This window comes from Lepidochelys olivacea (genome assembly GCF_965140295.1).
Source record: "Lepidochelys olivacea isolate rLepOli2 genome assembly, chromosome: 7".
Classification (NCBI taxonomy): domain Eukaryota; kingdom Metazoa; phylum Chordata; order Testudines; family Cheloniidae; genus Lepidochelys; species Lepidochelys olivacea.
The window spans coordinates 61,272,405-61,295,828 of record NC_140417.1 but is presented as its reverse complement, the minus strand read 5'-3'; the positions used below and the strand labels follow the sequence as shown (position 1 = coordinate 61,295,828).

General features: G+C 43.4%; 1 protein-coding gene across 2 annotated transcripts in view; it reads left to right on the top strand.

Moving 5' to 3' along the window:
• CHUK (component of inhibitor of nuclear factor kappa B kinase complex) overlaps positions 1-23,424 on the top strand; it is a 78,297-nt gene that overhangs the window by 23,835 nt on the left and 31,038 nt on the right. For both annotated transcript variants that reach the window (XM_084633249.1, XM_084633250.1), the window contains exons 9-13: positions 2,667-2,802; positions 3,244-3,438; positions 18,533-18,635; positions 20,644-20,767; positions 22,627-22,778. In XM_084633249.1, the coding sequence (XP_084489375.1) occupies positions 2,667-2,802; positions 3,244-3,438; positions 18,533-18,635; positions 20,644-20,767; positions 22,627-22,778 (710 nt within the window). The remainder of the gene's footprint in view (positions 1-2,666; positions 2,803-3,243; positions 3,439-18,532; positions 18,636-20,643; positions 20,768-22,626; positions 22,779-23,424) is intronic.

Genomic DNA, 23,424 nt, shown 5'->3' with positions numbered 1-23,424 from the left:
ACTGTGTTTTGCAGCACAATAAAGCTAATATCTAGCAGTTGTCTAGAACTTTATCCAAAACTTTGAAGGTTCTTATGTTTTATGAATGAAAAAGAGGATTACTGGAGTACTGTGGTTCTCCTTAGAGTAGTTGTCCACGTGTACATTTCACGACTGATGGTGCATGTGCACCTCATGTGCTTGTGGCCGGAAGTATCCGCCCAGAGCATATGTGCCTTGAGTCTTGTCATGCTGTTCTGCAAGGGGATATAAGAGAGAAGGGCATTAGTTGCCATTAGTCCCTAACCACCTTGTGACTTGGAACACTCATGGTATCTGCAACTGTCAGCAACCTTCCCTACCAGTTAGTTAGCTTACAGTTAGTAAGCTATCCATTTCAGATGTGTTCTAGATCTACTAGGTAATATGTATCCTCTACGCCTTTCTCCCATTTCTTCAAATCCAAAGAGTAGTATGGAAGATAAAGCAGACAATGCCCTTGTAATTCTGGTTGTTATAGCAAGGGCAAGATTGCAGTGGTTTCCAGTTCTCCTTCACAGATCTTGCACCCACACCTGCAGTCCCTATACGTAACAGCATGGTCTATAGGACTAACTGATCTGGGGGAATCTTGTTTATCAGATGTGCAACACATCATGCAAAACTTCTGAAGCAATCTATTCATAAGTGCTATGACCTCAAGTGGGTAAGATTTGTCTTCTGGGGATCTGATCTTCATTGTCTGCAACAAATCAGTCCCTGCTTACTGCACCTGATACTATCTAGTATCTGTATCCTCTCTGAAAGTCCATTTAGCACCCATTTCAGCCTACCACGTATTAGAAGACAACAGAACCTTAGTTACCCAGGACTTGATTGAGAAGTTTGACAGGTGTGGTGAATGTATAGCCACCTTGCCATCCTGGGACCTTATCTTAGTCCTTACTCAACTTATGAGACCGCCCTTTGAGCCAATAAATTAGTGCTCACTGCTTCATCTGTCAGTCAAGACAGCATTCGTTATAGCAGTATTATCGGCCAGAAGGGTAAATGAACTGCAAGTCTTGATGGTGGAACCAATTTTCCACAAGGACAAAGTTGGTCCTCTGTCCACATCCTAAATTCCTGCCCAAGGTGGTAACTGATTTCCATCTTAACCAATCAGCTTGTCTACAGATGCTTTCTCAGATTTCATGTGCATTTAGGCAAGTCAATACTCCACAGACTAGATGCTAAAACGGCATTAGCATTCTATTTTGATTGGACTAAAAACTTTAGAAAGTTCCCAGATTCTTTTATATCCTACAGAGAGAATAGTTAAAGGTCAGGCAATTTCATCTCAGTGCTTGTCTAAATGGGTTACACTGTGCATTGAAGAGAGCCACACACTAGCCCATGTCCCTCTTCCTGTAAAGGTTCCACTAGGATTAAGACAGCCTTAGACATATTCCCATTACTGAATTCTGCAGATCTACAAAGTGGACCTCTATAAACACATTTATGAAATGTGTTACTTATTTAGCATTCAGATCTGACATGCACTTTGGTAGGGCAGTACTCCAGTTGCTGTTTAATTAGGACTCTATCCCACCTTCTGCAGAAGACAATATTGCATAACAAACTATCCCAACAGTGGGAATGTGTCAGGGGCCTCTCAGAGAAGAAATTCAAGTTACTCACCTGTAACTAGGGCTCTTTGAGATGGACTCTGCACATTCACATTCCCTGCCACTCTTCCTTGGGGTCCTAATAATAATCTCAGATTTGAGGAGGTAGCGGAAGGAACTGAGGTGACTGGAGTGCCACACTCCCTTTCATTGCCCCTCCCTCAGAACATGCAGCAACAGTGAGGAGAAGGGAGGGATGTGAGAGCTCTCCAGTTGGCACTGCTGTGGAATGTTCCACAGTTAGAGCTGCACTACAGCACATCCCAAAAGTGGGAATATACAGAGTTAATCTCAAATGTCAGTATCAGATGAGTAATCTTCATTTCTCTTGGCCCCCATTTGGAATTGGGGGCCTGGGATGGGATTGTCTACTTGCCAAGAGCAACAGCAAAGGCATACTCCTCTCCATTTTTCTCTCTATGGTGTGAACACCAAAGACTAACCGGGACCATTGAAATGCACATATTAAATACAGGCGAATTGTTTTTCCTTTAATAAATAAATAAAGATTAAATCTACATAGACTGCATTGAAGTGGGGTGGTTTCAAAAGTCAGGAGATGCAGGAGTTAATGTTCCAGAAGCAACATTCTGGAACCTTCCGCTGCCTTGTTCTTCCTATTTCTTGTTTCATATGTAGATTTCTATTACAGTTTCATGTAAAACATGTAAACTGTACACTATACTGGATTCCCAGTGTGGCCAAGATGATGATATTGTTGAAACCTTAACTTTTGCCTTGCCTATGGTGTAACTGTTCTGACATTAATGTCGTAGTAATAATTTTCTTGTACTGAATAAGTGTAACTACTTTATAAGAGGGAAATAAAACAGAGGATACATACTTTGGGTGAAATTCTGGTCCCACTGAAGTCAATGGGATTTTTGTGTCTCTTAGTATTTTTTTTCCTAGTACTGGTAGAAAACACGTTTGAATTAACTGTACTCTTCGTTGTAGAATGCCTGCCTTCTTTATTTGTATTACACATGTCAATGTATGGTTTGTTTTTGTTTTGTTTAGTATAATTGTAGAACCAATGGAGAGTTGGTTACAACTGATGCTGAATTGGGATCCACAGCAGAGGGGTGGAGGTATAGACACAGAAACCAATCGACCGAAATGTTTCCTGTTAATGGATCACATACTGAATTTGAAGGTGCGTTTTTTAAATGTGTTATCTAAATACTGATGGTAAAGACCTCTCAGTGGACAATGAATTTGCTAATTGAGTGGAAATCCTTGCACCCTCCAAATCCAGTGTCGGGGGATGCATTCTTCCTTTCCTCAGAGAGAAAACGCTTCTGCCTTAATTCAGTTCATACCTGAAAGCAAGAATATTAGTAGTAATGTGACTCTTTCACCCTTATTCTGGAAGCGTAAGGGTGGCCTCAGACAAATATGTGCCACGTGTTAAGGATGCCACTATTGACAGTAATTAAAACTCAGTTTATCTAATCAGCCTAACTTTTATTTATCTGTATATCAGCACATCTTCTTTCTAGGACAGCGTATCATTTAGCCTGATACCTTAGTGCCATTTGTCTCTTGAAAGAAATTACGACTAGAAATGAAGATGACTTTGTTCTTGGTTTTACAGATAGTACACATCTTAAATATGACTTCTGCCAAGATTGTTTCTTTTCTCTTGCATCCTGAGGAAAGTCTTCATTCACTTCAGTCTCGCATTGAGCTTGATACTGGAATAAGTACTGGAAATCAAGAGTTGCTTTTGGAGATGGGAATTTCCCTGGATCCTCGGAAACCTGCTTCCCAGTGTGTTATTGATGGTGTGGTAAGATTATTTCCATTTTACTCCAGTTGTGTCATATCTGTTTTAAATTTTCACATTGAAAATCTCAGGGAAAATTAATTGCTTTCATTTCATCATAGTAGAGATTGTAGCTTAAGCTGTGGTCTTTCAGTTTAGTTAGTGGTTAGATAAGTTCTAGCACCGCTTGCTTTACAGATTTAATGTGAAGTCAAGTGAGTGGCCATACAGAATTCTACTCTTGGTGCACATGTACCCCATATGCATGAGATCACATTCTTTTGAATATCAGTGTCTGCTGTGGCTGTGCTTGTACCCCTCTTTTTCTCTTGCTTCCTTGTAACAGGGAATAAGGGGTGTGGCAGCTGCAAACTGCACTCAGTTCCTTCTTATCGCCTGTGGCTACAAGATAGAAAATCATAATGTCCTTGTTCTTCGTCTAGTGTCCTCTGCAGTATTCCCACTCCTGGGAATGCGCCAACCGGTGCAGCTTGGATGGGGGAACCTTCTGGTAGCGTCTGAGTGCTCATGTGCTCCCCCCTAAAAAAAAAAAAGTCTGATACCAAAATGCTTAGGAGAAAAGTGTTCTCCTTCATATTGCGATGTTTGCCGCACATTTACTCCTCAGGCCCATGGAGAGAGAGAGAATGGATTTCAGGCCCTTTTGTTACACAAGGCTTGTCAGCCAAATCTCCAGGATCGGATATAGCTAGAGGATCTGAGTGGAAGGATAGTACTTCTGGATCCAAGAAGGCTTCAGTAGTTAAGGCTTTGGTTTCGGGACCGAATTTCACTTCCAAGTCAATTTGAGCTTGCAGTAGCCAAATCCTCTGATCCAACTCTAGAGATATTACAACCTCCATCAGAACTTGCTCTAGCTAAGGATCACAAAGCTCAGGAGAAATTGCCTCAACCAAGCACTTCAGTTATGAGGAAAAGAGAGGCCAAACTGAAGCATATCTCAAGTGGTTCTTTGGGCCATTCAAAACTCAGTGTGGATCCAAGACCTAAAGATATAACAACTAGGGATCATTCTAAGGGAATGGATCTGAAAAAGAGACCAACAGAATCCTGTACCTCAACTACTAAGGATCCTTCAATTACAGTGCAGGTTCACATAGATCCACAACATAGACTGATCTGACTACATATAATTTTTCTCTGAACAAGAGACCAAGACAGGAGCTTGAACATGATAGATCTCCAGAGACTGTACTCCCCCCATCTAAGATTCCAACTGCCTCTCCAAGAAAGACTGTCTCCATTCTCTAGATCCTAACTTCATTCGTATCTCCTACTGTTTCACTATTGGATCAGGGTAGGAGCCAGATCTGATGATAGCATCTAATAATCAACAGTTTCTCTGAAACAGGGCTTTCCTTCTCTAACAGACATCTCAAGACATTCTACACAGCAGTGTCTGCTGTGGTGCTAGTATGGGGTAATTGGCAAGACTGGCACATGCCACTGTGGATGCCTTGCCCCTGTTGGCCAACTCCTGCCTATCCATACTATGCAAGAAGAGCCGACTCCTGAGCAGCCTCCATCTAAATCTACAGATTTAGTTCAAGTCCATGAACTATTAGATGGGATGATGTTAACTTTAAATTTGTCATTAGTAGTTTTGGAAGAAGCCACCCACCCAGTATTTGACATTGAGTTCTTCTGCCAAAAATAACTTTTTTTGCCAATACTGGAGGGACTTTGATAACAGGACCGGCTCTAGGCACCAGCAAAGCAAGCACATGGTTGGGGGGGCACATTGTCAGGGGCGGCATTCCAGCCATCCTTTTTTTTTCTGGGCAGTTGCGCTCTCGGAGCTGCACCACTTAGATGGGACGAGGGCTCCGTGCCCCTGGTCGTAGTGGGAAGGGGAAGCCCCAGCCCCTGGGTGCTGAGCTGCCAGGGCACAGCCGCTACCTGGGGAGGAGAGGGTGAGTCCTGCCGGGGAGCCGGGGCTGCGCTGCCTCATCTGCACACTGGCTGCTGCGCTGCCTTGTGCCACCCCTTATATCAGGGCTTCTCTGCGTGGCCAGGCAGGGGAGGGGGTAAGCCCCTGCAGGCACTGGGAGACGGTGACATCACTCCGTCCGCTTCCAGCGCCGCCTGCGAGCCCCAGTCCCACCTGAGCTTGGGGTGGCAAAAAACCTAGAGCCAGCCCTGTTTGATCATCAGCAAAAGCTATATGGACCAATACTTCCTCTTGTCAACCCATTTAAAAAAAGGCTGACAAATTCTGCTAGATCACATATGAAGGGTTCTCTTCTTTTCATGTTTACCCAGTACAAAGAACCAGATCAGATCTTCCACACTTTATTCCCTGTGAAAGAGAAGGGGAAAAGTTGTACTCCTTAGGGAGAAAATTATTTTTTTCACGCAGAGGTGGCCAGATATTAGTTTCACCTGTGGGAAAAGACTTTGAACGTTACTAAAACTCTTCCAAAGAATCAGAGAAAATTAATGGTAGCTCTTGTCAAAGATAGTCAAAACATTGCCAAATGTGCCTTCAGGTGATCATTTAATGTTTCAGGTACTGCCTCATGATCAGTTGCATCAGCAGTAGATCTCCATAGGCACACATGGTTAAGATCATCATTACTTATGGGAATGAAATCAAAGATAGAGGATCTTCCCTTTGAAGGGGATGGACTATTCAGTGCTAAAACTGATGAAGTATTGGAAAAGATGAGACCTTCCACAGCTAGCTCTCTTGACTTACTGCATTTGTTTAGAAGAGTGGTTTTCAACCTTTTTTCATTTGTGGACCCCTAAAAAAATTTTGAATGGAGATACAGACCTCTTTGGAAATCTTAGACATAGGGTTCTGAGGAGCATGTTCTATGGTAATGACTATCTTTCATGGATCCCCTGGATATAGTCTGTGGACCCCTAAGGGTCCATGGACCACAGATTGAAAACCACTGGTTTAGAAGGAAACCACCTGTGTTGGGATACCATAAGCAGTACTGTCCTCCTTCCTTTCTCTTCATACTATACAAAAGGAGACAAGCTGTAGCAGCACCAATCATCTTATCAATCCCAAGAAAGAAGAAAGCCCTTTAAACCTGGGATGAGGACAAAGAATTCTTCAGCTGCATTTTCGTTGCCCCATGTCAAGCCTCAGATTTTACATTGAAATTGAGAGCTTTGAACCAGTTTTAGAAAGTACAACCCATGTTTTTGGAGACTTGTCATACCATTTCTACAATGCATGATCAGCTATCGCCTCTGAGAGAGAATTTGGAAACAGTAAGGGAGTGTTATACTATCCTGTTTGAATCCCTTTCTCCCTACAGCCCTCTCCTTCCCTCCTTCAGGTATCCTTCTCATAAGATTATATTAAGAACAGAAGTTCTACAGAGGTGGCCCCATTAACTTACAGAAACATGGGGTTCTTCTCTGTAACTTTCTGATCTCAGAGAAGAATGGAGCTTTCAGACCAATTCTGGACCTCAGAGCTCTAAACAAATATATCAGAAAGTTTCAGTTCAGAATGCTACCCCTGCCATTGATTCTTCCTTCCCTGTCCACTCTAGCTTGGTTTGCTGATCTAAGTCTTAGATGCATGCTTTCTTATTTCTATAAGACCCTCACTGCAAATGTCTTTGTTCTATGCTTGGTCAAGACTGTTTTGAGTTCAAAGTTCTGTCTTTTGGCCTCTCCACTGCACCCAGAGTTTTTACCAAATACCTGTCTCTACTAGCAGCTTACCTATGGAGACAAGGAATTTTTGTCTCCCTATGCTTAGACTATTGACTGCTGAAATAGCACTCCCAGGAGGAATTGAGAAGAGCAATTCAAGTCACTTGTTCTCTCTTTGAAACGTTGGGCCTTCTAACAAACAGAAGTCTCTACTCTCTGCATCCCAGAAGGTCCCATTCATTGGTGCAATTCTAAAGTCCAGGAAAGAAAGGGCTGTCCTCTTAGAAGAGAGGTTTTTGAAACTACAAACGACTATCTTGAAACTACTTTGGGAGCCCTCTCTAAAACTAATACACTTTTTGACTTTACTAGGCCTTAAGATCTCAATGACATATGTGGCACCATATGCCAGACTCGGAATGAAGCCACTTCAGCCCTGGGTTTCAAAAAATTTAAGATGGGCTACAAACAATATGCCAAAGAATGCTTAAGATGCTCAATATTCTGAGAACAATTCAGTTAATCCCTACTGTGGTAGCTAAGACCAGACTACGTTCTCAAAGGAGTTTTGGGTTTTTTTCAGCCCTGCTCCTCCTGTGTAATAGTTATGACAGACGCTTCCAAAAGGAGTTGGGGAGCACCTCTCAACAACTTTTCCATTTGAGGGCTTTGGAACCAATAAGAATCTGTATTACACATAAACGTATTAACTCACAGCTATTTGGATCTCAAATCCTTTCTTCCTCGGGTGCAAAATTCAGTAATGCAAGTAGACACACGCAGTATATCAGTTATATATTACTTGAATAAATAAGGAGGCTCAGTTGTCTCAGAACTTGTCTTCACTACCATGCTAAATCGGTGCCGCTGCAATCAATACAGTGGCGTTGATTTGCAGGTCTGGTGAAGACGCAATAAATTGACAGAGTACTCTCCCATCAATGTAATTAATCCACCTCAACAAGAAGCAGAAGCCATGTCGAAGGGAGAGTGTCTCCCGCTGACCTACTGCAGTGTAGACACCGCGTTAAGTCGACGTAAGTTACGTCGCTCAGGGGGGTGCTCTTTTTACCACCCTTGAGTGACATAACTTACATCGACTTAATCAGTAGTGTAGACAAGGCCTCAGCTATGCAGGAAGGCGATAAAATGTTGGGACTTGTGTATCCTACACAACATTTATCCGATTGCCTTACATATAGCAGGAGATCACATTGAGTTTGAGAACCAACTGAGCTAGGATCCCTCACAGATGCATAAGTGGTCTCTAAAAGACTCAGTGATTTAGGATGTTTTCAGTCTTTGGGGTCTTGTACGCGTAGATCTCCTTATCACCAGGTTCAATACCAAATGTCCCTGGTTTTGTTCAAGAACAGGCTCAGACACTCAATCAGTGATGGATGTGTTCCTCCTCGATTTGGAGAAGGGTCGTGGTTCCTCCCATTCCCTCTGAGCTTAAGGGTAGTAAAGAAAATTAAGACCGGATTTGGCCAGGGTGATCCTGTTTGCTGAGGCACCATTAATACATGACTTACTCCTTTTATCCAAGGGCAAATTCAAGATGCTTTCAGTAATAAGGGTCCTGTTGTATTGCAGGTGGAGGGGGGGAGTTTTCAATCCAGATCTCCAATAATGGGCAACAGGACTTCGACAGATTTAGAATAGTCATGTTCTGTGGACATGCAACACATTCTCATCAGTCTAGAAAACAGTCCACTAGGAAAAGTTGTGACTTAAAGTGGAAGAGATTTGCTATATGGGTATCTAATAAAGGTGTTGATCCATTCTCAGTTCTTCAACATATTTTAGATTTGTTAAACTTAAAAGTTATGGGTTTCTGTCTTCTCTAATGATGTTCATTTAGCTGTATTAGCAGCTTTCCATATACAGATGGTTGGCAAATCTGTTTTTTCCCCCCACCTTAGTTAAAAAAAAATTTTAAGGGCTTTATTGGACTTGTATTTATCATTACAAGATCCAGTTCTTCCACTGGATTTAAATCTAGTTTTAACACAATTTTTGTCTCTTCTATTTGAACCTCTTATGGCTTGTTCCGTGTTGCATCTTGCTATAAAGATAGCTTCTATAATTGCAATTACTTCTGTTGGAAGAATCTGAGAACTACATGCATTGGTGGCTGCCCCCCTCCTCCCATACTGTTTTCCTTAAGGACAAGGTAATTCTTAAGCTGCACCCCAAATTCCTTTCAAAAGTAATTTAGGATTTTCAAGTAAATCAGTGTATTAATGTATTGGTATTATTTTCTGGTAATACTTATAAGGGAGAATCTAGATTGTATCCTTTTAGATGCAAAAAGAATGCATTATTATTATTTGAACAGGTCTCAAGATTTTAGCCCCTCTCCTAAATTATTTCCTATATTGGTCATTCCAAGGGTCAAGCTATTTCTACCTAGTACCTGTCTGGATGGATTATACAGTGTACAGAACAAGGATATAGAAACTCTTCAATCTCCTCTCCTGGTCTTAGAATCCATTCCGCTAGGGTAGTTGCTGTATCTGTAACATGTGCTAGACATGTTCCTCTTATTGAAATATGTGGACCTGCTACGTGGAGTTCAGTTCTCATTTGCACAGAATTTTGTGAATTAGATTTGGCAGCCAGATCTGACACATGGGTTGGCAGAGAATTTCTTCAATCATTATTTAATTAGAACTCCATGTCCCTCCCATCCATTTTTAGTTTACTGCTTCCCAAACTATCCCTCGAGTGGGAATATGCAGAGGACACTCAAAGAAGAAACAAAGGTTGGTTACTTGTAACCACAGTTCTTTGAGATGGACTCTGCATATTCTCACTCCCCTCCAATCTTCCCCACTTTTGGATGGTCTGTAGTTTCTATAGTTAGCATATTAATAGGTGGTTCTTTGAGTAGATGAGATGCAGCTATGTATTCCACCTATGTGCATGCCCAGTTTACTGAAGCCAGAGAAGTTTGCTTAGCAGTACGTGGTGCTTGTGCCTTGTGACCATAGCCCCTCCCCTGGCTATATGAGGTGGGGCCACCCCAACACTCTTCAGTTCCTTCTTGCCACCTGTGGCTGGAGTTGGAGCTCTGTGTGGTGTTGGCACTCGTCTTGCACTGGGGTTTGGGGCCCCTGGCCCGGTGCCTACTGGCCATCAATGCCCTATCCTTAGCAGTGGCCTCCTTGGGATCCGTGGGACCTAAGTTCCCCCTAAGCTGCCCAGCTGGCTATCAAGTGCTGCACAATTTAGGTGTAGCACTTCAGGTGTGTCTCCCCCCACTGCTGTACTGCTCCTGCCCTCTGCTTTGGAGCTTGCTATGCAGAGCAGCGGAGGAGCAGGGCACTGATGTCAGTGTGTCCCCCTGCCCCGTACCGCATCTTTACAGAGCAGGGGCGGGGGTACACAACAGGGTCAGGACGGAGGGAGCTTGCTGGCAGCTGCTGCTGTGTCTGAACACAGTGATCTATTTAAAAGGGCAGCATACTTAAACCGGAGGCAGCATATTTAAAGGGGCAACGTGCGTATGTGTCTCTCTCACACACCGTGTGTGTGTCTCTGTCTCTCTCTCACACGCTGTATTTCACACTCACCTTCCAACACATACTTGTGGTGGTGTTACTTCTTGATACTTCTTTCAAAGTGTGTTGTTTTAGTTTTTTGACTGGTCTATGCATTTCATAATTTTTATTTCTCTCATATGGTTACATTTAATTCTTTGAGTAATGAGTTCTAAAGTGCCTAACCTGGCTGGAGTAATTATCTCTGTGGTAACTTTTAAAAAATATATATTCTATCTAGGTTTTTGGTTTCTAACGGTGGTGCACATCCGCACATTACCTCGATATGGTGTACATAACAAAATTCATTCTGCACTTGGATGGAAAAAAATAGAGGGAATGCTGTGTGGGACGCTCATTGTAGAGCTCGCATGCTTCAGCTTGCTCTAAGGCAAAGTCTCACTGGGCAGATTGGTGGGAGGAACTGTGGACCTACCGCAGATTTAGGCACCAGTTAGCCTTCCCCATGCACAGCCTGTGGAGCTGCTCCTTCCAGCTCTGCCAGTTCAGGAATGGGAGCCAGCCTTGGCGAAGTTAACCACCTCCTCTTCTTTGAGTAGTATCCCTATGAGTGCTCCCACTCTAGAAGTGTTTGCGCCTCAGATCGGATATTTTATGTAGCAGTGTCCATTCAGCCCACACATACACTCCCTCTGTCTCGTGCCCTGCATCTGAGCTTCTCAACTGCGTCGGTCTGAGCTGGAGCCTCAGCAGCATCCAAACTGAGATGACCTCATTTATGTTTTGTTCTCTTGTTTTGAAATAGTTAATGTTAGTTCATGGTTTCTGTTAGTAGTAGTACTACCTTTTTTCTTTTAAAAATTTTTTTTCAAAAAAATTCAGTGTTTTTTTCTTCCCTTATTGGAATGTGAACTAATCCTCATCTTTAGTTATATTTTTCCTTGTCTTTTCCCTCTGTGGATGTGAAATCTGGACAGGGTATGCCTGTCTCTCCTGGGTTTAAATGTTGCCTTTCCTGCTGAGAAGCAATCCTGGTCAGTGATAGACATTCCCACTACATATGCTGGTCTCGGGGAGTCACATGTGCCTCAAAAGTGTATTTTCTGCCCTAAGTTAAAATCAAGAGCCAGAAAGAACTGAGTTAAAACTGCAGCTGCAAATGATGGAGAGTTCACTCCAATCAGCTTCTGATCCCAGCCCAGGGACTCACTCTGTACAACAGTCCCTAATGAGGCTGATTCCATCAACTTCCTCGGTGCAACATTCCCCCATGATTTTGAAGAGGAAATCCTTGTATTCCTCTCAAAAAGACTCAAAAAAGCTGGCTTCAAGTCCCCTGGGTAGAGAAGATCCCCAACAAGGTTGACCACCTCGGGACCCACCCATCTCCGACTTGGTACCCATGAGGCTGCAGGCCAGACTTAGTCTGTGGTCCCTGTAAGAGTGATATCTGCCAAAGAGACATAGTATGGACCAGGTGGTCAGGCTCCCCTCGAAGTCCTCTCCTCTCTAGATTGGTGGACAATTCCAAATCAAGTAGGCAGCAGAATAGCCTTCTTAGACATTACCAATAAAGATTGATCACGGATGCCTCCATTGCTGGGTGGGGAGCACACAAAGACTGTCTGAAAACTCAGGGACAGTGGCCCGTCTCCAGGCTGTTCTGCACATAGACACCCTGGAACTCAGAGCTATCAGACTGGCTTACAAAGCCTTCCTACCCCAATCAAGGATCTGATGATACACGTGCTTAAAGACAACAACAATGCATTGTGTAAATCAGCAAGGGGGAGCCAGATCCTTTCCCCTTTGTCAGGAAGCTACATGCATGTTGCACTGGTGGTCCTTCATCTCCTGGGTTTCCAACAGGTTGTCCACCTCAGCAGGGTCTTGTTGGGGAACCACAAATGGTCTCTTAAAAACTGAGGCCCTCCTGGAGGTCTTTCAGAAATGGGGGCTCCCATAGGTGGATCTTTTTGTGATGAGCGTTAATGCCAGGTGCAAACAGTTCTGTTCCAAAGGGGGCTTGTGCCTAGGTTTGCTGTCAGATATCTGTTCTCCTGGGCCCCCAGCCTGATTTACCTTTTCTCTTATTGCCTCAATATCCACTGTGCTAAAGGAGTTAAGGCAGGGTCAAGGGTCGAGTTATCATGATAGCACCAGCATGGGCCTTGTAGTTTTGGTTCTCAACCTGGTGAACCTGTCCATTTAATGGCCCATCACTCTGCTCGACCTGCCAAACCTTGTCTCTCTCAGAGCAGCGAATGGATTCTTCATCTGGACTTGATGTCTCTCCTGACCACCTGGATGCTGGCTGGACCCAATCACCTGGTTGCTGGTTATGAAAAGAAACTGCTTTGCTGCAGTGCAAGACATTCTCCTTCACAATAGGAAACCCTCGACCAGGCTGACACACAGTGCCAAATGGAACAGACTTTATCTGGGCAATGGAGCTGTTTTGTTAAAGCTGACATTGCAATACCTACTATTCTTCTTCAGAGAACTGCAACACAAAGTGGAAGACTTGCCCTTCGACAGAGACAAACTACTTTTGGCCAAAACCGACGAAGTTCTCCACTCCATGAAAGACTCCAGGGCGACCATTGGAAAGTTAGGGCTATATACAATCCCAAACAGGAGACAGCTTTATCAGCCATACCACAGAAGTGACAGCAGAGACCATATGAAGCAAGGGGACAAAGAAATAGACTACAAAGATGCCGACAGACCCAACCCCAGTATTCAGCATCTCAGCCACCACCAAACAAACCGCAATTTTGAAGTATTGGTCAAGGGTCTGCATGACCTTCCCATAACACCAATGTCAGCGGACAACATCCAAATCTTTGGGCACCGACACAGGCCATTTTACACCAACTGGGCCTCGATCACATCCGATCAGTGGGTTTAGAACTAATTCTAATGGGCTATACCATCCCTTTTGCATCTATCCCAACTACCCACCCCCCTTCCCTGTCCCTCTTCAGGGACCCTTCCCACAAGCATCTATTGAGACAAGAGGTGCATCACCTTCTGCAAATAGGTGCGGTGGAACTAGTCCCAATACAACACACCGGGAAGGAATTTATTCCCATTACTTTCTGACTCAAAAGAAAAATAGGGGGTGGAGACGCATCCTAGACCTGAGAAAACTCAACAAATTCGTCATGCCCACAGATTCAAAATGGTCACCCTGAACTCGATCATCCCTATGCTGGAAGAAGGGGACTGGTTCGCAGCCCTCAACCTACAAGATGCATACTTTCACATTACAATCCACCCGGCTCACAGATGCTTCCTAAGGTTCACAGTAGGACAAGAACACTTCCATTACAGAGTCCTACCATTTGACGTATCGACAGCACCGAGAGTGTTCACCAAAACACTGGCGGTAGTAGTAACACACTTATGCGGACAAGGGATACTCCTATTCCTTTACTTAGACGACTGCCTAATCAAGGGCTCCACAAAGGCAGAAACAGAAAGAGGTGTTCAACTAACCATCTTCCTCTTCCACTCCTTGGGGCTACAAATCAACAAAAAGAAATCAACCTTCACTCCAGTACAGCAACTGGAATTCATAAGTGCTCGCCTGGGCTCACTCACGGCCAGAGCATCCCTTCCAGAGCCCCACTTTACAATGATGACCTCCCTTATATTGATGGTCTCACACAGCTCATGGGTGCATGCACGCACCTGCTTACAGCTACTGGGGCACATGGCCCAGCACCCCAGACTATACATGCAGTGGTCAAGCACACCAGACTACACATGCAGTGCCTACAAAGTCTACATACCACGAAGGCACAGCTTAAACAAGAGAATCACACCCATCGCAGAGGTGATTCAGTCACTGCACTGGTGGACAAACCCATCAAACATGTGCTCAGGCATACCTTTCCAACAGGAAACACCATCAGTTCAAATCACAGCAGATGCCTCCCTGATTGGATCGGGGGCCCACCTGAAACAATGTACTGCCCAGGGCAAATGGTCGTCAACGAGACACCTTCACATAAACCTATTAGAACTACGCGTCGTCTGCAATTCCACTAATAAGAAACAGAACATTAAGGATATTAAAAGACAACATTGTATGCATGTTCTTTATCAACCGCTAGGGTGGAGTGTGATCCCATTCGTTGTGTGGAAGCTCTAAAGTTATGGAACTGGTGCATAAAGCACAACATCACTATAACAGCTTCATATCTACCAGGCCACCTGAATATCATGGCGGACACACTAAGCAGACATTCTCACCAGAACACAAATAGGAACTGAATGAAGAAATAACACAATGCGTCTTTCGGAGGAGGGGAAATCCGTCCATAGACCTATTTGCCACATGAGCAAACAAGAAATGCCCAAGATCTTACTCATGAGCAGGACAGGGAGCGCAATCACTGGGAGACGCATTCCTGATCAAATGGAATGCCCCTCTCCTTTATGCTTTCCCTCCAATTCCTCTAATCTCCAGAGTCATACACAAAATACAAACAGGGCCAAGATCATCCTCTTAATGCCAACATGACGCAGACTAACTCGGTTCCCTTACCTGAATCGCAAGGCAATATGCACTGCATTCACTATCCCTCGATGACACAATCTCCTCTCACAGGACAATGAACAAGTCCTCTATCCCAATCCAGGGAAATTTCTCCTGAGAGCGTGGCTCCTTCATGGCTCTCAGAGGATGAATTAACCTGTTTGGATCAAGTATTAGTAGTAGTGATTAACAGCAGGAAACAAAACACACGACATGCTTACCTCCAAAAATGGGAGATTTTTCATTTGGTGCCAAAGCAAACAAATATCGGCAAACCAGGCCCCACTTCCATTGATCCTGGAGTACCTACTATTGTTAAAGAAATCAGGACTGGCTGCAAGCTCGATCAAGGTCCACCTCGCGGCAATAACTGCCTTTCACCAACAGGTAGAAGGAACCTCAATCGCCCACCCAATTACAAAGAGATTCATAATGAGCCTACAAAACATGTACCTGGACATCCGTGAACCCACTCTGGCATGGGACTTAAACCTAGTGCTCAAATCCTTAACCAGAAAACCATTCGAACCCTTAGCATCTTGCTTTATGCTCCATTTATCAATGAAAATAGCATTCTTAATATTCATCACATTGGCATGAACAGTGAGCAAGATTGGGGCACTCATGGCTCCCCCCCATACACAATATTCCACAAGGAAAAAGCGACTCTGAGGACTCACCCAAAATTCATGCCCAAAATATCGTTCTCATTTCACCTTAACCAGCCAATTCACCTACCCACTTTCCACCCTAAACCATACAACAACCCACAAGAGGTGGCATTACACATGTAAGAAGTCTACCACACTCTGGCCTTTTACCTAGACAGGACAAAGACCTTTCATAAGTCCCCCAGACTGTTCATATCGACAACGGAAAGGTCGAAAGGCGCAGCTATATCAACATAAAGACTATTTTAATGGATATCAAACTGCATCCACTTGTACAACTCCATATGCAACACTGAAGCTCTAAAGGGTATCAGAAGACATTCGACAAGGGCTGTAGCAGCTTCTACAGCATTTTCTGCACAACGTGCCCATTCTTGTCATACGCAGAGCAGCTACATGGGCATCTGAACACACTTTCACCAATCATTAGCTCGAGCGCAGATGCTAAATTAGGCTGCACAGTCCTAGCAGCAGCTACACAATCAACTCCGAAGCCCCTTCCATCCGCATGCGGGCACTGCTCTACATTCACCTGAAGGGGAGCACCCACAGGGACACGACTCGAAGAGGAAGAGGTTACTCACCTTGTGCAGTAACTGAGGTTCTTTGAGACGTGTGTCCCTGTGGGTGCTTCACTACCCACTCTCCTCTCCTCTGCTTTGGAGTAAGAATCAACTGCTCCACGATAGAGAAGGAACTGAGGGGGTTGAGGCGTGTGCGTGCTAGAAGAGGTGTCAGTGCCACCACGAGACAGCTACTGCACATGCGCGCCCCAACCAGATGCTGCTAGCAAAATCTCAGATCGATGGCGCTGGGACGCACCTCCCCCTGAAGTGGAGAACACACAGGGGGACGCGTCTCGAAGAACCTCAGTTACTGCACAAGGTGAGTAACCTTTTCTTTTGGACTATTTACTCTTCTTTAAGCTTGGTACAGCTACACCTAGCGGTGATATCCGCTAGTCATCCCCATATTCAAGGTCACACTGTTTTCTCATGCCCTATGGCAGGTATGGCCAAACTGCTGCTTGTGAGCTGCTGTGGCTCTTTTACAGTTAAAGCACGGCTTGTGGAGCCACCTTCCTCCCCCTCCCCGCCCCTTCGTCTACCATACTGGGGGCGGGGGGAAAGCTCGGGGCTTCTGTCTTGTGGCGGGGTGGTGGGCTAGGGGCTTCTGCCTTGTGAGGAGGGAGATCTCTGGGCTTTAGCTTCACAGGAGGTGTTGGGGCAGAAGCCCTGCACCCTGGCATACGCCGTCCTGCGGGGCAGATAGCGAATGTCTTGCAGCTCTCGAACTTCTGAAGATTATACTATGCAGCTCAGAGGGTCAGTAAGTTTGGCCACTCCTGCCCTATGGCATCAAAAAATTTTAAGGGGCTCATATGTTTTCGCCCATCATCAAACCTCAGCATGGTGCTGACAGATGGATGGGCTCTCTCTGTTTGAGTTTCAGGCTGTTCATTCTCTTTACCATCTGTCAATGAACATTGCCGCCTTGATATCCTTCTAGCTGATATGATGGCTAGGAGAGATTCAAGCTTTCAGGGCAAGACCTCCATGTATGATTTTCCTCAGGGACAGTCTTCCTTAAGGCTCACCTGATATGTCTGCCTAAGTTAGTGTCCAACTGTCACACCAACCAATCTATTCACTTCCTGGTTTTCCTTCTGAAACCTCACTCCTCCCTGGGCGAAGAGATTTAACACTCTGGATGTTGTTGTTTTATTTGAACAGAACCAGACCAAAGATGTATGTCTAGACTTTTCATGGTGTTTTCTGAGCGGGTTAAGGGTCAATCAGTATTTTCACAGAGACTAAGTGGGTCTTGGACTCTGTCAAGACCTGCTATCCCCTAGCCAATAAAGACACACTTGGACAAGTTAGAGCTCACTCCATCTGCCCAGGAAGCCTCTGTGGCCTGCCTTCGTGTCTCCATTTCAGAAATATGTGGAGCAGTGGCATGGAATTCGGTCTGCACTTTTATCTTCCAGTATTCCCTCATGCAATCTTACAATCACTGTTCAAGTAAATGTCCCCTCACCCACCTTCTGGCTTTCGAGTGATTGATTGCTAATCATGAAGAGAGGAACCTGTGTGGGCAAATACTTGAAGAAAATATGGTTACTTGCCCTACAGTGATTGTAGTTCTTTGAGATGGGCTATCCACACAGATTCCACATCTTCCCCATGTTCCTGATGATGGAAGTCCTATTAATGGGATTTTTTTACTGGTGAAGGAACAGAGCATGGGTTGCTGCCACCCTGCCCTATATACTTTCTGCTGTGGAAAGTGGCAGGATTTGGGGGTCACAGGCGCAGCCCCAAAGGACACTGCTATTCAGAAGAATCCAATCTTGGGCTTGTGTGTGGGGTCTGAGCCTAAGCTGTGCTCCATGTTTCTATCCCTCTGTAGCCAGGGGCCAATATTATAAAAAATAGGTGCTTAACTTTAGATTCATAGATACTAAGGTCAGAAGGGACCATTATGATCATCTAGTCTGATCTCCTGCACCATGCAGGATCCTTAATCCCTGTTTAAGGACCTAAATAGAATAGCTCGATTCACCAAAGTGCTGAGTCCTCATCAGCTCTGTGTATAAAATGATGGTTGTATCTGAGATCAGCATCTCCTCTAACTAGTTCATAAAATTGCATAGTAGCAAACCATTGGATTGGTGAGATGTGTTGAAGTCTTTCTCATGATAGTTTGTGTTTGGGATTCTCTCTGTTTATAATCTTTCTTTTCCTCACCAGAGAGGCTGGGACAGTTACATGGTTTATTTGTTCGATAAAAGCAAAATCGTGTATGAAGGACCCTTTGCTTCCAGAAGTCTGTCTGACTGTGTAAATTACATTGGTAAGTGTATTCCAATAGACTTTGAACCTGAATGCCCTTCAACTAGTTTAATACCCAAATTTGTCTTGTCTTAAAAATCTGCATGGGTATTCTACAGAGCGTCTGTCTGAGCTATTTTCTCTTTAAGCTCTTTAAAGATTTATATTAAAATCCCTGAGCATTGAGGGAACACGGTCCATCTCCACTGTCAGTAAATAAATCCCAGCCAAATAGAACCACAACTGATGTAGCCAAAAACTCTATAGTGTGAATTCTTGTGGGAGCAAATTGCTATGGAATAATATGAATTAGAAAGGGAAAAGATCTGTGTTACCTGACCATGTCTCCAACTATCACCTCTTAGTCCCCAGGTGTTCCATTACAGCCTTTGTTAACACAGCTTGGTGGAAGTGGACACCTTTGCCCATGACTTATTGACCAAGATGAGTCAGGGAGGAGATTAGATTCCAGAACCTCTTTTCTCTCCTGTTCCTGTTCGGAGTGTAATAGATTGTATTGTTATGTGGCATGAACACAAGGACTAAGGTTATACATGCAACCTTAACTTTGGCATCTAACTGTTGAGTGCTCAACTGTGCAACACTAGTGTTCTTCAAATGTAGTGGATTATCTGGAATTATGTGTATAGCACCATAGATGTGCATGGGATTTGACTGACAAATAGCAGTTCTTCTGTGAATGATTGCACATGTCCATTCTACTGTAGGGGTGTGACTGCTCCAGGGCACAATTGTCAGAGTTTTTCCCCTGTGGGTACTCATTGAGGCAGCACAAGCCCCCTCTGTGCCTTGTGCACAGTACGCAGGCAAACAGGGTGGAGCCACCCTAACCCTCCTCAGTTCCTTCCTGCTGCCCATGATGGTTGTTGGCATTCCCTTTTATTGCTTCTGCAAGGCTTTTTGTCAAGCATGTAAATAGTGCCCATTTGTAAGTTTCTGTACAGTTAGTGTAGGTTGGTTAGTTAGTGTAGTTTAAAAAAAAAAAAAGGGGTTTTTTGGCTCTGGCACCCAGTCTGGGTACCAGCTCTAGTACTGGAGATATGCTGAGCTCTCTGCTTTTCAAGTCCTGCCACTCTTGTAGTAAGGTAATGCCTAACAGTGACCCTCATCCCAGTTCCCTTAAGTGCTTGGGGAATGCTCACATGAGTGACAAATGTAGCATTCGTAAGGGCTTTCAGTGCTGCTTCAAGAAGGACAGGGCAGCCAGACTTAAATATCTGCTGCTGGGATTGGTGCTACATTGTCTGTCTGAACCATCTACCTTGGTCCAGGTATGAAGTGCCTTGGCATCCGTCAGTAATGCACCTCCAGCGTTACTGGTACTGAGAGGCAGATTGGTGTTGCTGGTACCGAAGAGGAGGCATTGTAAATAGGACTTGGTACCTGAATCATCAAAGCAGACGAAGAGGTTGAGCTTATCTAAAGACTTGGGAGTGTGCCCATAGAGGAGGCACTGTCCAGGGCACACCTATAAGCAGGGAAGTTCATTGACTCCAGAGCCCAGTATGGGCCAGTTGAGACCGACAGAAGATCAAAATCCTGTGTGTCCCTGCCTAGCTGTTCTCACTGTCAGGAGTATATGAGAAATCCGTGATAATTTGGCTGAATTAGTCTTAATTCTGATGATTTGTAATTTTTTAATGAGTCTGAGTGGATCTTCACCCACTACTTTATTATTCTCTTCAAATAGATTATTTTCGTAGCTAAAAGAGTTTTGCAGTGTGAACAATAACACTGTCAGTGGTACAGAAATGCAATGTTAGCCTCTTACAAATATTCCAGGAAACTTCATTTACACAAAAAGAAAAGGAGTACTTGTGGCACCTTAGAGACTAACCAGTTTATTTGAGGATAAGCTTTCGTGAGCTACAGCTCACTTCATCGAATGCTTATGCTCAAATAAATTGGTTAGTCTTTAAGGTGCCACAAGTACTCCTTTTCTTTTTGCGAATACAGACTAACACTGCTGTTACTTCATTTACACAGTTTTCTTTTTCTCTTGTGTGCAGTTCAGGACAGCAAAATCCAGTTGCCAATTTCACAGCTGCGTAAAGTGTGGGCAGAAGCCGTGCACTATGTGACTGGGCTAAAAGAAGATTACAGCCGGCTATTCCAAGGGCAGAGAGCTGCAATGTAAGTTGGTGCAAATTCAGTAGACCAGGAAGAGAGATGTGAACATGGAAGACATTTGAACTGAAAGCTGTAGGAATTAAAGGATTCTTGGATTCTTGGCCACTCTTTTGAAGTGCATTGTTCTTTTTGTCCATAAACGTACATTGTAAACCAGATGAGAACTTGTCCTAATCTGTTAAATTATCAGTGCTTCTATATATGATTAATATTTATCTCAGTAAAAGCAACTTCAACTTTAAAAATGAATAAGCTAGAGGTTGTTTCTCTAGCATTGTTTATTGCAGCTGGTCTGGGTTTATGGTGGCAGTAGTTTTATTCTTGAAAATGCATTTCAGCAGTAAATGTAAATTGAGAATTCAAATGGCTGGTGGTCAAGACTATTTGGTCAGAAGGAATGTTCTGTGGTCTTCATTAGGTCATAAATCATAGCAGAAGATGCTGAGCATTTTCAAAGGTGTATTTTACATCAAATGTAATTGTATCCCAGATAAAATCTATGTTGAGTTGGAGTTAAGGTTGAACTCAAGTTAGTAATTTTGAGTAAAATTACATTGTCATAATGATGTAATTGTCCCCAAAACAAACATTAATAAGCCCAGGAAATGCCAAGTTAAAGTTAAACTTTAAAAGAAAAGATTATTGCATGATAGCAGTTGTAGTCCCAGATTAGTTTAAAGTAAACTGATGTTTAAAGATGCATTAGATTTTTTTTTCTTCTTCATAGTGTCACAAAGACCATTAGTCCATTTAAAAAAAGAGTATTCAAATGTAGCCTCTGCCCAAGATTTCAGTGAGTGTTAACTATATGGTAAATTGGAAGTTTCTGTTACTCTAAGACTGTTCAGAACACAAGGTAATTATGTTATCTTTAGAGAACCCACTTCAGAATTTAAATTTTTAACTCCTAAACTAATGGATTTACCTGCAAATACTCAGAAAATTCATTCTGTGTTCACAGTAAATGCTGTAAATTTGGTGAGGGTACGCTGCATTCTTCTTCGTACACCAGAGTGGTCGAATCTCCACCTTATGTGCAAAACTCAACTCAGCCTTAACTGTGGAATCACGCCTAGCAGCTCCATTATATTTACTCAGTTTTATTGAATGTAGCAAAACGGTACTCCTCTCATTGAGGGGTACCTTCACAGGCTAAATTTAAAGTTTCAAAGTTCAGTTCTATGAAATAACACAAGTATCCTGTGTGTTGGAAAATGGTAGCAGTAGAATTTTCAGTGGGGAAAACTGTACTTCAGATATTCATAAACCAGAAAAAGCTAAAAGGGATTTTCAAAAATATTTCACCATATTCCAGGAACAGATAACAGATGATGATAAAGATAGTTTTTGCGATTTTAACTATGATGGTTACTCTGTGACCAATATAATAGTACTAATATAGATTGTTCAGAGTAGTTTGCGTGTGCAGGGATAGATGGTCTTATTTATTATTGGTATTATGGTAGCACTGGGAAGCCCCAGCCATGAACATGCCCCTGTTGTGCTTGGTGCTGTACAAACACATACCCAGTCAGTCCCAGCCATGGAGAGAGAGCTCACTGTCTAAATAGCCAAGACAACTAAAATGGGGGAAAAAGAATTATTCTCCCCAATTTACATATGGGGAATTGAGGCCAAGAGGGATTTAAGTGACTTGCCCAGGGTCACACAGGGAGTCTGTCCTTCTGCTGGAAACCTTATGCCAAAAGGTCGTAAAAAATTCAGTGCCACTGATGCATTTCCTTTAGATGTTAGAATTCAGGTTCTCCATGCATTGATTATAGCAGTTCATTCTTTGTTACTAACTCACAGAATTCCAGTTGTATTAATTTTAACAGGCTCTGTTCGCAATTATTGTTTAGGTTGAGTCTTCTTCGATATAATGCTAACTTAACCAAGATGAAAAATAATATGGTGTCCGCATCTCAGCAACTGAAAGCAAAGCTGGAATTCTTTCATCAGAGTATTCATCTTGATCTGGAGAGATACAGTGACCAGATGGCTTATGGAATATGTAAGTATTTTCGGAATAGTTGAAGGTCCCAGTGAAGGTCATGGTGGGTAGACAGTTCCTGCTGCAGAGAATTTGTAATGTAAAAGATATAGATAGAAGTTTGAGGATGATGACTCTCACACAAGCAAATGAACTTATTGGGGGTTCAGCACAGTTTTGTTAGTGTGCTGTATTTTTTTAACTGGGGACAGAGGTCAGGGAACCTAGTTAACATTTTTATTAATGACCTGGAAGAAAACACAAAATCATCAGTAATAAAGTTTGCAGATAGACATGGTAGGTGAGTGATGCATTTTATCAGACCTAATTCTGTTGGTGGAAGGTACAAACTTCTGAGTTACACAGAGCTCTTCTTCAGGTCTGGGCTTTCCAATCCTGAAGAAGAGCTCTGTGTAGCTCAAAAGTTGGTACCTTCCACCAACAGAATTTGGTCTGATAAAAGACATCACTTTTGTTGTGTTTCTCATATCTTGGGACTAATACTTCTGCAACACCACTGCAAACAAAGTTTGCAGATGAGAGACAGATTGAGTGAGTGGTAAATAATGAAGAGGAGGTAACTGATACAAAGTGATCCACTTCGCTCTGTAAGCTGGGCGCAAGCAAGTAATATACGTTTTAATATGGCTAAATGTATGCAGGGAGT